The sequence below is a fragment of the Styela clava genome, chromosome 4 (assembly GCF_964204865.1).
Source record: "Styela clava chromosome 4, kaStyClav1.hap1.2, whole genome shotgun sequence".
In the NCBI taxonomy this organism is placed as follows: domain Eukaryota; kingdom Metazoa; phylum Chordata; class Ascidiacea; order Stolidobranchia; family Styelidae; genus Styela; species Styela clava.
The window spans coordinates 5,270,519-5,286,306 of NC_135253.1; the positions used below are offsets into that span (position 1 = coordinate 5,270,519).

The 15,788-nt window shown below is 34.5% G+C and overlaps 1 protein-coding gene across 3 annotated transcripts in view; it reads right to left on the reverse strand.

Moving 5' to 3' along the window:
- Nucleotides 1-15,513, reverse strand: part of LOC120325991 (nitric oxide synthase 1-like) — a 35,579-nt gene extending 20,066 nt beyond the window's left edge. For all 3 annotated transcript variants that reach the window (XM_039392184.2, XM_039392183.2, XM_039392182.2), the window contains exons 1-9: nucleotides 15,339-15,513; nucleotides 14,485-14,595; nucleotides 13,896-14,078; nucleotides 10,172-10,577; nucleotides 9,472-9,634; nucleotides 7,614-7,765; nucleotides 6,034-6,196; nucleotides 5,187-5,278; nucleotides 701-842 (exon numbers count right to left, since the gene is read on the reverse strand). In XM_039392184.2, the coding sequence (XP_039248118.2) occupies nucleotides 701-842; nucleotides 5,187-5,278; nucleotides 6,034-6,196; nucleotides 7,614-7,765; nucleotides 9,472-9,634; nucleotides 10,172-10,577; nucleotides 13,896-14,078; nucleotides 14,485-14,595; nucleotides 15,339-15,468 (1,542 nt within the window). In that variant the 5' untranslated portion in view covers nucleotides 15,469-15,513. The remainder of the gene's footprint in view (nucleotides 1-700; nucleotides 843-5,186; nucleotides 5,279-6,033; nucleotides 6,197-7,613; nucleotides 7,766-9,471; nucleotides 9,635-10,171; nucleotides 10,578-13,895; nucleotides 14,079-14,484; nucleotides 14,596-15,338) is intronic.
- Between the last annotated feature and the right edge of the window lie 275 nt (nucleotides 15,514-15,788).

Sequence of the window (15,788 nt, forward strand, 5' to 3'; positions counted from 1 at the left end):
CTTAGCATATTGGAGGAACCTACAACTAACCATCAAAGAATTCAAAGAACTAACTGTTGCCTAATAGTTTTTTCCCTCGATCGATCAAATATTTGTATCAAAATTTGTACGCAGGGGTACGTGCGCGACAGCCGTCTTGCATGCAAATTTGACGATATAGCTGATTTTAGAGAAAAATGCTAAATGTCTGTGCATGACTTTAAACTTCCGGCATGAAAACCCATTTAAGAAGTGAGTTATAAATATAATTCTGCACAAATACATGTATGGGATTTAAAATCGCGTGCGGTTTTCTATTTAATTCTTAAAGTTGTCAAATTTGAAAATCAACATCAAACAGCGTATTTTCATTTGCATCGAATTGCTTTAAAGATGTTGATGTAGCTTTTTCGTTAAACGTTGTTTCGATGATATTCTGCACCGAGACTTCTCTAGATTCCGAGTATTTCAAAAACTCGAACAAAAAACTCCAATACGTATGACAGATTTGGAATAACGGGCTCTATTTAACTCTCTGAAATTCTTATTATTTAGCAATAAACAATATAATACTGAAATGTATAGTAGAAAAAAATGGGACCTCCAGAAGTATGCGCACCATCCTGCACATCCTGAACATAGTATGTGAGTACCGGTTTGGATTCAGGTTGTGCGACATCTCGGTGCGCATACTTCTGGAGCCCCAAAATATGAAATGCACCTCCGTAAATTCCACATTTGCAGGATCACCAATTATGCTTCCGTCAGGTTGCCCGTATCCTGCATATCTTATATACTGAGAACTCCAGACTCGGAAATCTTTCTTGTAATCCGTTCTTTGAGGAAAAAAGGTGATGCAAGACCTGAAGATATAAAATTTATATATACCGGATGTACGCAATATATTACGTAATAAAAAGCGAAAAGTCTCAGGTTCGAACGTATGCCCTTGATTTCACCCAACGAGGCGTGTTCTGAGTGAGTGCAAGTAAACAAATCATAGTGAAATAAATTGCTGGGTCATGATTTACTTGCAAAAATGTCGCATGAAATCATCTCTGAAGCACTAAATACATACAAAAGATAGACGGAAAAACAACTTGACTTAACCACTATTTACCATGTGAGTAACTCCACACTATGCCAACACAGACAGAATTTATATCTTATTATTAACGTATGTACAAATATTAAAGTAACATCGCGGTACTCGTGACCTTTCTTTGAGCAAACTTAATTTTACGCGTGGGTAGAAATGTAGTTATCTTCAAAATATATGGAGGTGAAAAAAATACATGTTTTATTGTTTAATCCATGAAGTTTTATTAAAATATTTATTTCAGTTGTAATATTCAATAGGTTGAATCGTTAAAGTTTATGAATTTCGAAAAATCGGTTCACTTCAAATATTTGCCTTCTTTTCTTGGGTTTTAAATTAAATTGAGTTTGGATATTTTTTTGGAAATATATTCGTTTAATTAAACAGACGCTTATTGAAAACGTAGGACATAACAACCGTCGAAAGTTTCATATGCTATTTATCCAAGCTTCATTTAATAAGGTCATTCTAAATCCAGGGCTTTGCTTTTCGCGACCGAGTTTGAATTAGTGTTATGTAGAAGTAAAACCCCGTACACCATTGATCCGTGGCTGCAGGACCATGGTTGTCAATAAATACCTGTTACCAAACTTAAATTCAATATAGCACGGTAGAACAATATTTCACAGATTCATGTTTTGAGTGAGAAATCTTCATTATAAACGAATTGAATTCCTAATAATACTGTTCGTTGATATGAAACAACAGCAAGTTTAGAGGAAAAGATGGCTGAAAATGTAATAGACATATGGAAGTGAACTATGACTTTCATCGAAAGCTAAATTTGGTCCGATCGTAGTTCATATTGTTTTGATGGCTGTCGAGCAAGTTGCCCTAAATTGACAGTATCCTTCATATACATGTCTCTGTAAATCATTAATTCGTCAGTTATTAAAAGACTGCTTTTTTGTAGCTAAGATGGTGCAATTTGAGTTAATCGAGCCACGGTGAATTAACGTAAAATGCATCTTATACGCTTAAAATGGCAACTGGCAAATTTTGACTTCGCTTTGGTTCAAGTCAAAGAACCTTTGAGATTATTTGCAAAAGTCATTATCGCGCAAACAGCGTGTTTTGATAAAGTCAATTAAGTACAATATACTATTCCACTCCTGGTTTCTAAGTATATGTTTGAAAAACAGTGGCGACCTGATTAAAAATTTATGATGTAATATAAATTTACTTAGGTCAGAATCAAATTTGAATCACCCATGATTCCAGACACTTTAAAACATACGAATCATAGTGAAGTCAAAACAATGATTACTTTTGCTTTATTTTCAACAATTGGCCATAGGTGGACCGCACCAGCCCATCTATAGCCTATCTCCGCTATGTAATACAATCTAAATATGTTTGAGCTGGCTATATTTTTACGTGTAGTGAAGTTATAGAAAAAGGAGAATTTGATATTTAGGAATCAGTTTGGTCATGTTTAAAATTGAATCTGCCTTGAAGCATTTAATGCAATTGAATAACTGAAAGTTTTTATTATGACATAGTGTTTATGTTTAGCCTTCGAGATTCAACTCAGATTTTTTGTCCATTATAAAAACTTAATTCTATAGTTTGTTGGTTGCATTATTCATAAGCTTTATAAAAATGCAACGACCTATAAAATAAACTTTTGGAAATGGATAATTCTGAAAATCTGAGTTAAATTTTATGGTGGTCGAGAATCAAACCATATGCCAAACTATTGCATTGGTACGCTCAAACGCGACAAATATATTTCCATCATCGTTTTTTTCAATCCATTTCGACTAAGCCTTTTTTAAATGTTGAATACATTCGAATAAATTGCATTTAGAGTAATAAAAGTTCCAAGAAAAAATCAGGCACTTTAATTAATTATATGACTGGTTATGTTTTAGTTTGCCATACAGGAAGTTCATAAAGTCCTGTTGCAATTTTAATTTTGTTATGAACTCAGTTATCAGTGTATTTTAAGGTTTGTTTTAGTATATTTAGTAATAAGGCTTTTTTACTTTATTCGATACACTTGTTGGGACTAACACACTATATATGGTGTCGATAAATTTTCTTTGAAATTTAAAAAATGAACCAATGGCCAAACTATGACCTGGTACACATTTTACGTTCCGGTGCCCGCCATCTTGGTTTAAATATTTCAGAAGTACCAAATATTGTGGTTGAATGCAAACCATAATACTTGATAATCGGACAAATAAACAACAGGATTACATCCCACAGTCTGGAATACGTGAGGGAATTGCGAAAACATCAAAGCGAGTGAAAATCCACCAAGAAATTTGGCGACATTGTGAAAACAATACCCCAGTCTATATTTCTCCAAAATATTGCCAAATCACGCCTAGTTGAGCAAAATTCAGGAATGAACCAAAAATTTAAAAATTCTGTCTTTAATACAGAAGAAAGGACGCTATTTTCAACCTAGGATTTGTTTATTGTGGCGAAATGTCTACGCGTGATGAACCGTATTATTTTTGGATCAGGGTTTCTCTATAAAAATAACAATCGCGTTCCCCAACAGCAGCTGTTTTTCCAAATCGTATTTCGTGGTCAAGATTTCAATTTCGAAAACAAAATAACACGATACAAATCGAACAAAAGCAAGTCGGAATCGTTCTTTTTATGTGGTCGTACCCGTGGGAGACATGGACATGACGATCCTAATTATTCTTTCCATCGTATACCTAGATATACACAATTTAAATGTGCGAGGGTTATATAATTCATGTACGTTCGACGTAAGTATGTTGAGAGTGAGAAGAATGGGCCCCAATGAAGATGGCGATCAAACTATATTCGAAGCAAATATAATTCAAAAAAAAAATATATATATATATATATATACTAACCCTTTGGTTAGAAGATGCTTGGTACATGGTGGCCCGAAATACCTGAGCCCATAAATTTCTTAGTTACTTCTTTGAAAACAATGAACATTTACTAAGCACTTGCACTTCTGTTTGTGTGTGATTGTACCCGAAAGTTTAAGAAATCTAGGACGCTTTGCACAAAAGTTATGTTCTCTCTCTGATATGTTCACCTTTGAACTTTTCAAATGGGTTCTCAATTATCTGTTCAGGCCAATTGCAAACAAAACGCACGCTATTTAAAACAACACCGGGTAACCACCGTAAAGTAACCCTCCCCTGACGCCACCACAAAAAATCAAAGTAAAAAAAACAATTCCTCCAAACGAGTGATTTAATCTTCAAGGGGATCGGTAAATTCTATTGTACCGGTAAGATCAAATGTAATTTATATTTTTCTAAGATTTTTTTTGCATCTAATGTTTGAAATCCACCCACGTTCCGAATTGGCGCCGTGCTGACTGTACAATATACCACGAAACGCTTCATTTCCTTAACCATCATTAAGGTTCAGATACTCCCAAACAATGGATCTGAGAATATTTTAGTACAAGGATGAATAACAAGAATGCGGATAGCAAAACGGTGTAAAATGATCGTTGGTGCTATGCTGATATTGCTTATCATTAATTTTCTGATTCGTTTTCTTTGACTCTGTTTCTCTCTGGTACAGTTAGGTAGGTCAATAATCTAACGTAACTTCTTGTAATGGGGTGATAACAAGATGATACCAAATCATACATCACACTTTTGCGAGTTTAAATCTGCAACGCACATCTTTGTATATATAAAGTTACTGCTAGTAGGAAGATTTTTTCGGAGCGAGACACATTATAAAATAATTCAGTTTGACCGGGGAAGCGAAAACGTGATGGAATGAAGTGTGTGAAAGTGTATTTTATGGTAAACTAGAAATTATTAAATTTCTGATTGACGGCACCCCAAAAAAATCAAAAAAATTCAGTAAGTTTTATGTTATTTGTTGGTATGTTGAATTCAAGTTCACGGACTTTCTGATTCCTATAATAAATGAAGTCGGATTGGCCATTGGTGAATCCGAACCTCTTGTCAATGGATAAATTTATTCGACAGCAAAATATATAAAAAAAAATTCCCCGCAGTAATATTTTACATAAACCTACCTATGACCATAGAAAGAAAAGTTCAAAAGTAGACCCTTTGGCCTGCGTTCAATTAAATTGTCGGTACACGATGTCGGCACACGACGATTAGTGAAAATGTTTTACCTGATGTTTCCTTTGTTTGTAGCATATTTAAGATGGTTGCAAATTGCATCGAACATTTGTGCGGTGTTATCAACATGACGGTAATCAAAAACCTGTTTAAATAATGGAAATCGTGATAAAGAGCTTCATCTATTTACCATAAAATAAATGCCTGTTTAGGTATTTTACCGTATAAAAACAACAATGAATTTTTGTGGTGGATTTGCAAGCGTTGAACTACGTTGGCCTCGCAGGTACGTTTTGTAGTTATAATGTATATCCGCTTCGAAAAAAGCTCAAGACAAGTAAGACTACTACGCAACAAAACTACAATTCTTAGGAGGAGAACATTCTCATTCCCGAATGCCATGCTATTTACCGCGCGTGGGTGGTAGACATGACGTTTGCCCACAAAGTATTGAAACTAGGAAGCCATCATACTCAGTTCCAGCGAACTAAACATCAGGTTATCGTGAATGTAGGCTTTATGTCATAATAAATGATATGGTTAGACAGTGATTGATTATATTCACTAAACCTTCAATAAATTTGTACCACGATCATTGATTTATCATGCTTAGACTTGGAAATGACACACGTCGGTAAAAAGTAAGTATATTAGGCATTTGGTCATTCTTTGAATATACCAATTCTCCTATTATTAATCAATTTTTCTACAAAATGAAAAAAGTATTTTGTTTTACCACCCGAAGGAAACAGAAAACAAACAAAAAATTGTTAAAATGAAAGCTAAGTGTGAATACTTTAAAAATTTTGATATTGTGTTTAAAGAAAAATGAGTTATATATAAAGGTTTTATAAAATCTCGAGTGGAAAATACGAAATCAAAATACAAAAACCTATATACTTGTAATTTGTTCCATTGTATTCTTCCAATGCACCTGGGTGCGTTTCTCCAGGCAGTCTTTGCTCCGAATATCAATTCGTATTCGGTAAGTTGATAACTTCCAGTTTTTTCAATTGATTCGACAACTTCTGCCAAACGTTTCTTTTCCATTTCTGGATTTTTTCTAGATGAAAATAAAATTTAAATACAAAGCAAATTTTGGTCCAATATTTTTAAACCATCTTGGTAAAAAAATGGATAAGCCACGTTGAACGATTATAAGATTACGGCCATTGTAAAATTGAATAGCTCTTTCAAACGTATGTACATATAAGGCTCATTTACAGATACGCTCAAAAAAATTTCCTGCTGATATGAAAAATTACCAAGATTTGTTGGCAGTTTGTTTTTGACCGCGGTTCAAAAGCAATAGCCAAAACGGCTTAAAAAAAAAAAATTGGAAATCATTTTTCAGTTTTTAATATTTACACAAATATGTTGTTTGTTTATAAAAATATAACGTGAAATGTCGCTGGGTGTTATTTTTAAACGATTTTCGACCTGTCATGAAACAATAAATATTTGTTCATATACGTTTTCGAAATACCATAAAATTGATCAATATATCTGATGCAATATTAACAAAATCAATAAAATCACTATTCCGATTTGTTTTCATTTGATAAATGAATAAGTGAATGAATTAACCTAAAATAGTAATTTGATCAATGAACGTAAGAGCTTATTATCACATTAAACCGCAGCGTTAATCAAAGTCAAGTGGCTTGTGGGTTATTTCCCATGAGAAAAAAACGTTTGGCCCAAATCAGAAAAAAAACAGTGAAAAGCCATCAGGTAAAGGCAATTTAAAAAATGTCACGCTACCTGTGAATTATGTCCCAATTGAGAAATAAATGATTAATTAGCGAAATCCAATAGTTTAGTTATGGTCATAGTTTAGTATATTTTCACATCTATGCTAGGTATAAGGTCCTGGGTAAGCACAAGAAATTACTAAAAATTTTAAATGATGAATGCATCAGATGTACTGGAACAAAGTCAATTGACTGTAAATTGACATTAGTTTGTTTTGTTTGCAGTAAACTGATGCTTCAATACGGAAGACTATGGGCCATACTTGGACATTATAAACTTGAAATAAAATAAATTATCTCTTCAAAATGATGATGTCCGCAAGTTCCGCTAAAATCCAAAATCTAGTTTTCGACTTGTTAATCATATTAACGCTAATAACTCAGGATGCCATGTTCCAAATGAGCGACGAAAGTGGTGGTAAAATCTCATGGTCGATTTGATTTCTGGCAGGAGAAAAGTAAAGATGGGTAACAACTAAATGGACTTTGCTATAAAATGGGCCAATATTATAATGACATTTCAAAGGTTTTAATTCAAATTACAGAGTAAAAACTCTGTACACAATATATTTACACATTATTTGTACACTTTATACACAATATATCTCAAGTTGATATTGAGAAAGACCTAATAAGGAGGTATCTCTTAAAAAAATATTTATTATCGATGTGGTTCCGGTCGATAATCCGCATCCGATAAGAAAATAATAATACCCAATCTGATACCTTTTCATGGATCCGTAATACTGTTTTATAAAATCGACAGCCATTTCTAATTTTTCTTCTTTCGACCTGACGTTTTTACGTGGATCAATTGACATGTGATCAGGATTCATGACGCTTCCTAAGCATTTGTTTCTGGTGCAACCAGTGGCAACCTGAAGGAATAAAGTATTTAGTTGAATGTTGCAGTAAATTAGGCCCATGGGTGTGCAACATTTTCTGTCGGTCGGCCATATAACCAACTCCATACATCTAGTTAGGCGTAGCGACAAAAAATCATTATGTATTTTTACCCATGTGAGCTTTTTTTCGAACATAAACTGTCGGATTAGAATTTTATGCTTGGTGGGGAATAAATTTGTGTGTTGACAAGGGCCAAACTAAATAGTTTGGCGGGCCGGGTTGGGGAACACGGACCACCTGTTGTACACTCCTGGTCTAGGCCCTACGTCTAAGCATTATGTGCGCCCCTGCTCTTGGAAAATGTTGTGAAATTTTTACTCTTCATTCAAAATATCTTAGCAGTGAATTTTTAAAATAATTTTAATGTTTTTCTCATCTCCGGCACAATAATTCTAACAACTTTAAAGTTCGAAATTATCAGCGCATCAGGGAAAAAAAAACGTTGGGACTGCAATAAATTTCAGTTGACTAGAAAATACATAGCGACAACGGCCAGTATCATTTGTTTTTCGCAAATTTTCAAGTCAGATTATTAAATTTTCGACAAGGCAATTTTTATATAGTTCAGTCTTAAACAATTTGGAGTTTTGTGTGCATCATTCATAAACAGTACGCATCATAAAGTTCACACAACACTTAAAGGAAATTTCAATGCCAATGAGAAATTGTTTTATGAAGTTCATTTATAAATAGTTCGCAGAAGACACCTAATTTTGGCAAAGCTATAACATGACCTCCAAAACAGGACGTATTTTTAATCTCACAAAACATTGAGAAAAAGTTCAACCCATATTCCACAAATATTAAATGCAAAACGTTTCTCCCTCGTTTAATCGGCGACGTACTTTGCGTCACAGTTAAAGATACTGCGGTTAGAAATAACATAATTATTGAAAAAGTCTCAATTGCTTGCGTCATTCTTACTCCATCGAACGACGATTCGAATTTCTTTTCGTCAATACTAAACCAATAATCCATCGTTTAAAAACTGAGTGCCGGGAGACTTTAAAAACAAAGTCACAAGTTTCTTTTAGTTATTATTTTTGCCAAATTCTTTTTTTTTCCAGCGATTTATAAAAATTTATTTTCGAATCACACAAAAACATCAAGCACAATTTCGACTAATTTTTAATTTTAAGCCCAGAGTCAAAAAATCAACTAGATCTAATATTGCAAGATTGGGAAAAGAGTATCTATACAGCATACAGTGTTGTGGTCACTGGTCAGTATAGAAGGAGAAAACAATGTAGAAAGATGAGATTAATTAAAAATGCATGTTGGATTACATACTTGTTAGCCGAGTCAACGCTAGACTTCTCAGCTCGGAAATCGAGCCAACTAAAATACCCTTCCAAATTATTAATGAAGGATTTTATTATGGTTGGTTTGGATGGTGTAATCAATTCAACTGGCAAAATACCTACAGTTGAAGATTTACCAGGTCCTTATTGGTAATGTCTGATTTAGCAAACACTAAACAATCTTTCTAATGTTCATTACTAATATGTTTTCGTACAAAATCAGTTCTAAATAAAGTCACACAACATCAATAAATACATGCTTCGTAATTCCTGTGCTAAGGAGATATATCAATTATTAATATCGAATATATTTAGAATTTTCATTACTGTTATAGAACAACTACATTTAATACACAATCTTATTCGGATTTACTCACCGATTGCGCTTTCATACACTTGGTGTATAAGGTATCATTTGTTCTGGTTCCTGTTTCCCAGTTTCTCAATGTATGGTACGAAGGCTGGTGATTCGACTCGGTCGATGAGCTCTTATGAATCGGTTTGACAGAAGTGGGAGTATGGGATTCTGCCGACTTGGGTCTGTAAAATTTTAACAATTTGTTGATGTATTCCATTGATCATGTTTGTGTTATACATGGCGAAACGAGACCGTATATAATTCTGGACTGATTGGACTGACGAAAGACACGGTTAATAAAGGTAATAAAGTTGTCTCCGCCTGATTATAAATTTATGTCGCGGTTAGCAGTAAAATCTCTGAGTATTACCAAAAAGCATTGTTCCAAAAGTCATAAAATTGTCGGTTGTCAAATTTAATTTATAGGCACAGAGTGTAGACTCGAGTAGACTGTACCAATATTTCCCAGAAAAAAACTTTAAATTTAGCTAAAGCGTGCAGCGCTAATTACACGTTAATCAATGATGAATTGAAAATATAAATCTAATAACATTTATCAGTTCTTTCGTTAAGGCATGAATAACCTGTATACAGAATGTGCAATCTTACAAGAGTAATGATAGTAACGATGTATGGTATTTTGAAGCATTTTGAATAAACCCATAAAAGAAAAAAGTCTATATTGCAAAACAAAAATTACGTTTCATAAAATTGCTTACTTTTCGATTCCATTCACCAACGGTGTTTTTTCGGTCGGTCTGCGAGCTACTATGGTGGCATCAACAACGTCATCTTTTGCTATTGCATTGCCATTTAGGTCGTTCCATTTCGCATTTCCTCCGTTTGTTATAGAATGACCATTGGGAATATTCTTTGTTTCGGCCATTTTAGAACTTCCGGATTTCGGTTCGTCGTTCACAACTTTTGTTACTGTCTGAGATACGTCTTGTCTTCGGTCATTTGGAGCAGAAACTCGAGGTGGTTGTGGTATCGTAGGGTTGTTTGAAGATAGACAAACACCACAGGTTAATTCAGATAAAGAGTTTGTTTTTGATTCTATTTTTTTCACACTTTCACGTCTTCTCGTATTTTGTCCGTTTGGTGTAGACCTGACTATTCGATTATCTGCAAATATAAAAATTCAAGAAAAATATAAACAATACTGTCCAATGCTGAATACATACTAAAATATCATTAAGATCATAAATTTACTTTAACGGAACCTTATACCCGGAGAATAATCCAATTTTAAAATGTCATCGACAACAGATACCGAAATGTGCTATATTTGTTGGTATATTATTTAATGTTATCATATAACAGTTGTCTGTAATTGAGACATATGGATTTCGTAACGACCAAGCGTACAATATATGGTCAAACGTTGTCGGTTACTCGGAGAGCAATAGCCAATGTCAGTATTATAAATTAATTTGAATTCCTCACGAGCATTGTCTGACCTATAAACATATGTACTGCAAAACCTCCACAATATGTCCTATATGCTAGATTCTATCTGAGGCATTACATGCATATCTGAATCCATAGATCAGTTTTTTTTCCTAAGCACTAAGCATCACGTATAAATCTGCTATTACGTTCTAAGAAAATATTAAGTTTGATATGTTCCCTGTTTTCAAACACTTTAAAGTAAAATGCGAATGTGTTTTGAATAGACGCATGTCACGAATATTTACATACATCAAGGCACGCAACACTTACAATAAATAAAGTGATTATTTTTTACATTACGCTGTCTAATCTGTCACAACGTATAGTTGTAATCGGCTATCCTTTTTTCTCTACGAGTTAAAGTACGTTTCAAGCCAAATAACCTGCAATTTCAGATTTGACAGATATAAACATATTTTATATTCTACTTCCCTCTATACGTTTGATCGCAATATTGATGCACTAATCCCCGTTCATTCTTTCTCATGCTCACTGTAATGCTTATTATACTTGTATAAAGAGTCATATAGCCGAGATAACCTAACGTATACTTATCCTCCCGAGAAACCATTGCGCCGCAAAAGATAGACCAAACACGTATGGTATGTATGGTTTCAACAAGACACGTTCACGGTTAATTTCGCAATATTTATTATCGAATGTATTCACCCACATATAGATCGCGGTTACGTTTCAATATGTAATATAAACTAAACGTAAACAAAACAACCTGTTCTCAACAAATAAGGAAATAATAAAAAAATACATATCGATCCATAAATGTAAGGCGGTCGTGTTTCAAACGGGACTGACGTTTATACGTGATCTTGACCAAGATGGGACTGATACATACACTTTTTACGGCGACATCTTTCTAAGCTACGATCATTCGTTCCAAAGTGTTTAAATGTATTTTAGTATACACCATATATTTTCATGCACATGTCAAACCATTATAAAGTTAATTCGGCGCTCCAGAAGTATGTGTAACAATATGGATGTAACTAATTTCGTTCGCCTACTTTACATCAAATTGTGAAAGGGACTGAAATATATGGGCAGGGGGTGTATTCACTTGGCTAACACAGACAGTCCCCGAACTAGTAATATAACTAAAATAAGAAAAATCGGAATAAAATTATGGCCTAACCCTAACCTGGTACACATACTACGGGAGTACCGTTAATTCTACTTTATGGATTACATCTATTTTATAACAACATGAATCTGCCATAGTTTCAAGCAAATTGTCTCTTTTCTCACTCTTCTAAGCAACATGCCTACATAATATATTCCATTTACAGCTTTACAGTTTTACTATGTACAGTGTACACCAGTTCGTACGCTCATATATCACAATCCTAGGGACTCGTAAAATAACTTTTGATTGAAGCCTTTCCCATCGTAAGAAAGTAAAGCGAACAACTATAATTGTGCAAACCATATACCATCGATACATGTAAAAATACACCGAAGTAATTAATTTCCCATAAACCCCATTTAACTTTTGGCTTCAGGGTAAATTTTTATACGACCATGTTGAATGGCATCTATTTTCAACTGTATTGGCAGCTAACTTCACTATCGACGAATTTAAATAATCAAAACAGAAGTTTTATGTCCTTGTTGCGATAATGTAACTGTCACGTTTACACGCTTATACATGCTGTATTTATCATTAGAAAGACAATCTACGAATTAGAACTAGCACGATTCCACAAGTTTGGTGGAACAACTTTAGCTTAACTTTCTTCTTCTAATATTCAAAGCAAATCAGCGAGTGACAATTTTTAGGCCACTCGGGCTCGACAAAAGGTGCCTAAAGACATTTGCTAATTCATTTATCGACCGTCATTAGAGATTTAATAACTAGCCAGGTAGAGAGTTCCGATTTATATAGACGCCTTTGCCAACACATTAAAAAAAATCGTTCGGCGTTTTTCTCGGCCTGAATAACTGACAAATAAAGTATAAAATAGCTAAAAAATCCCGCACGCATTCCTAGCAATTGTAGAATATACACGACTAGTACCGTACGTGGCATACGCTAGTTGATACAGCATTGACTACACATATTATTTATTTTTAACGCCGTTCAATTGTTAGAGAGTTGTCATTTTGAACGCATGTCCTGCCCATACTTAAAACAATGCCTCCTATTAGTTGAAATCACGGAAAGACGCTAAAAAGTTCAACAATCGAAGCTAATTAACCAGCGTAATTTTAGTGGGTAAAATGTTTCACTAATTCGATACTTTGTCTTCAGCTGTTAAAATAAGCATTCCAAACAAGAACATGAAGAATTCCCCACATAAAGTGCAATTTGTTGCAAGGCATGCCCCAGTAAACGAGTAGAATTCAGCGTTATAATTTCGTCCTTCGATTACAGGATAATCTCAATAATCATAAACAACTAGCTGTAGACCGGCTTCCGTTTACCACACAGTAAACAGTTTACAACGTTGTTGGCACATTCAAGTTGTGGGGAAGTTGATGCATTGAAAATATTCCATTAATATATCGAAAAGTTTCCTATTCAACATAAATATCTCTAAAACACTACACACAGTCGGTAAGATCCAACGATTTTTTTGGGGAAGACATTTCGGTCGAATCGTCTTTTGCGTGGGTTTCTTGTCTTTTCTGTATGCCTCAATCTTCGTAAACAACATATAAATTTTAAGATTTAAATATGTGAGTGTGAGCTCAATTAAATAAATTTGAAGAGCTGCAGCAAGGATTAACAGACACTTTGATAGGTACTCCCGTAATATGTGTACCAGGTTAGGGTTGCCTCCATATTGGTACACACACTTTTGGAGCGCCCTTTATTCTATACATTATAATATATGTGAACACTGATTTTCATTACACTAAAACAATTTCCTATGCATAATAAAATGTAACTAAACTATATGCTCGGGACATCCTTTATACTGTCTTATTTTCGAAATTTTTGGCATTCTCTATGTACATAAATAATGCATTTACCTAAATTCGGACCTCCATTAGTAAGTTTACTCGATTTGCCTTCAGAATTGACCACGGGAACGCTGGACTCGGTGATTCGTACAGTCCTCGCCTGCCCCTGGTGGTTGAAAGTGGTTTCCAGTCTACTCGTAAAGCCATCTCGAACTCGAAGAAGCAAAGTAGCTGTCTCGCCAGGTTTTACCGCTGTGTATACATGTAAGATATCGAATGCTTCAGAAAAACCAACATATTTTCTATGTATGCAATTCAAGAGTTCTGGTCATTTTGGTCAGACGAAACGTTAAAGAAATATATTTGTGTTGGTGTGCAGTAAGACTCTTGAATTGCATACTATGTTCTTTTTATTCCTGCTACAGCATTCTTACATAATACGCATTCACTAGCGTAAAGGCACTGAAAAATGATTGGGAGTCAGTCTCACGCATTCTTTACTGATAGTTATATTTTCTATGTGTTGTGAAATCAAGAAATCGTACAGCAAAAATTCGTAATTCATCACTTCGTTAAAGTACACCAGAAATGTTGCGAATGTTAAGGTTACAAATGAACTCAAGGCTTTAATATTAGTGAAAGTTAGAACAGGACCCACCTCTGAGAGCATACAATGCTTCTTGATATGAAACGTTCGTTAGATCCACGGAATTTACCTTCAAAACGACATCGCCAACTTCAAGAAGTCCGGTGTCGTGAGCAGCACCACCTTGGAAGATATCAGATGTTAGTCTTTCAGTTTTAGCGCAACTATGCCGCAAAATCGTTGATCATTCACATTTTAAACTTGGAAAAATCGGGACATAAAAATACCTCGCAACATAGCAGCTAGCAGAACAATAGTCTTCTCTGCGTGGTGACTTTCTCAATTATTGCTGCGACAGCGCATTGTTAAGAACCAGATTGCGAAACGTCACAATTAGTGTTTGGCCACGTGTTGTCCAGTTAAGCGCGTTTCTCGCATTCGCTCGCGGACATCTTCTAGTTTGTGTAACCATATGCGCTGTTTGTGGACCTCGTGTATTACACGATAAAAGTGAATTATAGACCATGTTTCTTATTGTGGAAGGTTAAGATTTTGCAGCAGAAATGGAAAAACGATGTAAAACGGTCATTTTTAACTGATTTAAAATCCCACCGAAGTACCTCTTTTCTCTCCGATAAGAAGTTATACTAACTGGTCGTCAACGATGTCACGACGCAGCTGTACGATGACAAAATATGACGGGGAAATTCCTCCATACCAAAGTCAAAAATAGTTTAGAGTGGGTTCAAAGAGCGACAAGAGTTCCGTGGCTTTCAGTACTAATTGCAAATAAAGCATACCCAGAATGATTTCTGTTGTTCACCTTGATTGAATTGCAAATCTTTATTAGAGATTTCGTTTGTTTTTGATATATAATAAAAAAGCATATTTTCCCGTTGGGAATGAGAAATGTACAATAAAAATACCTTCGATTATATCCGAAACGATGACAACTGGTTTTCGTCTTCTTTCTCGGACTAGAAATCCTAATCCTCCAATACTACGTTTGCAGATATCCGCAGATATTATATCACCAGGTTTAGAAAGGTTTGGCATTGTTCAAAATGACAGGTGTTTATAATTAGAGGGTTTACATAAATATTTGAGATATATATCTGTACAAGCGTTATCAAGATACAAAAAATAATAATTCAAATACTGGTCGATAAGACAAGAGAGTTGGAGTTGTTATAAAAGTAGGCCTACTACTGCTCAAAAATCGAAAATGTTACAATTGCAATTTGCAAATACGAACATGCAAAAGAGAGTTAGCTGTGACCGATCTATTGTAAAAAAAAGAACATCAAGCAAAAAAGATGAGAGAGAGATAGTTTATTTCATTTTGTCAATCCAAGAAAACAATATAATATGCATAC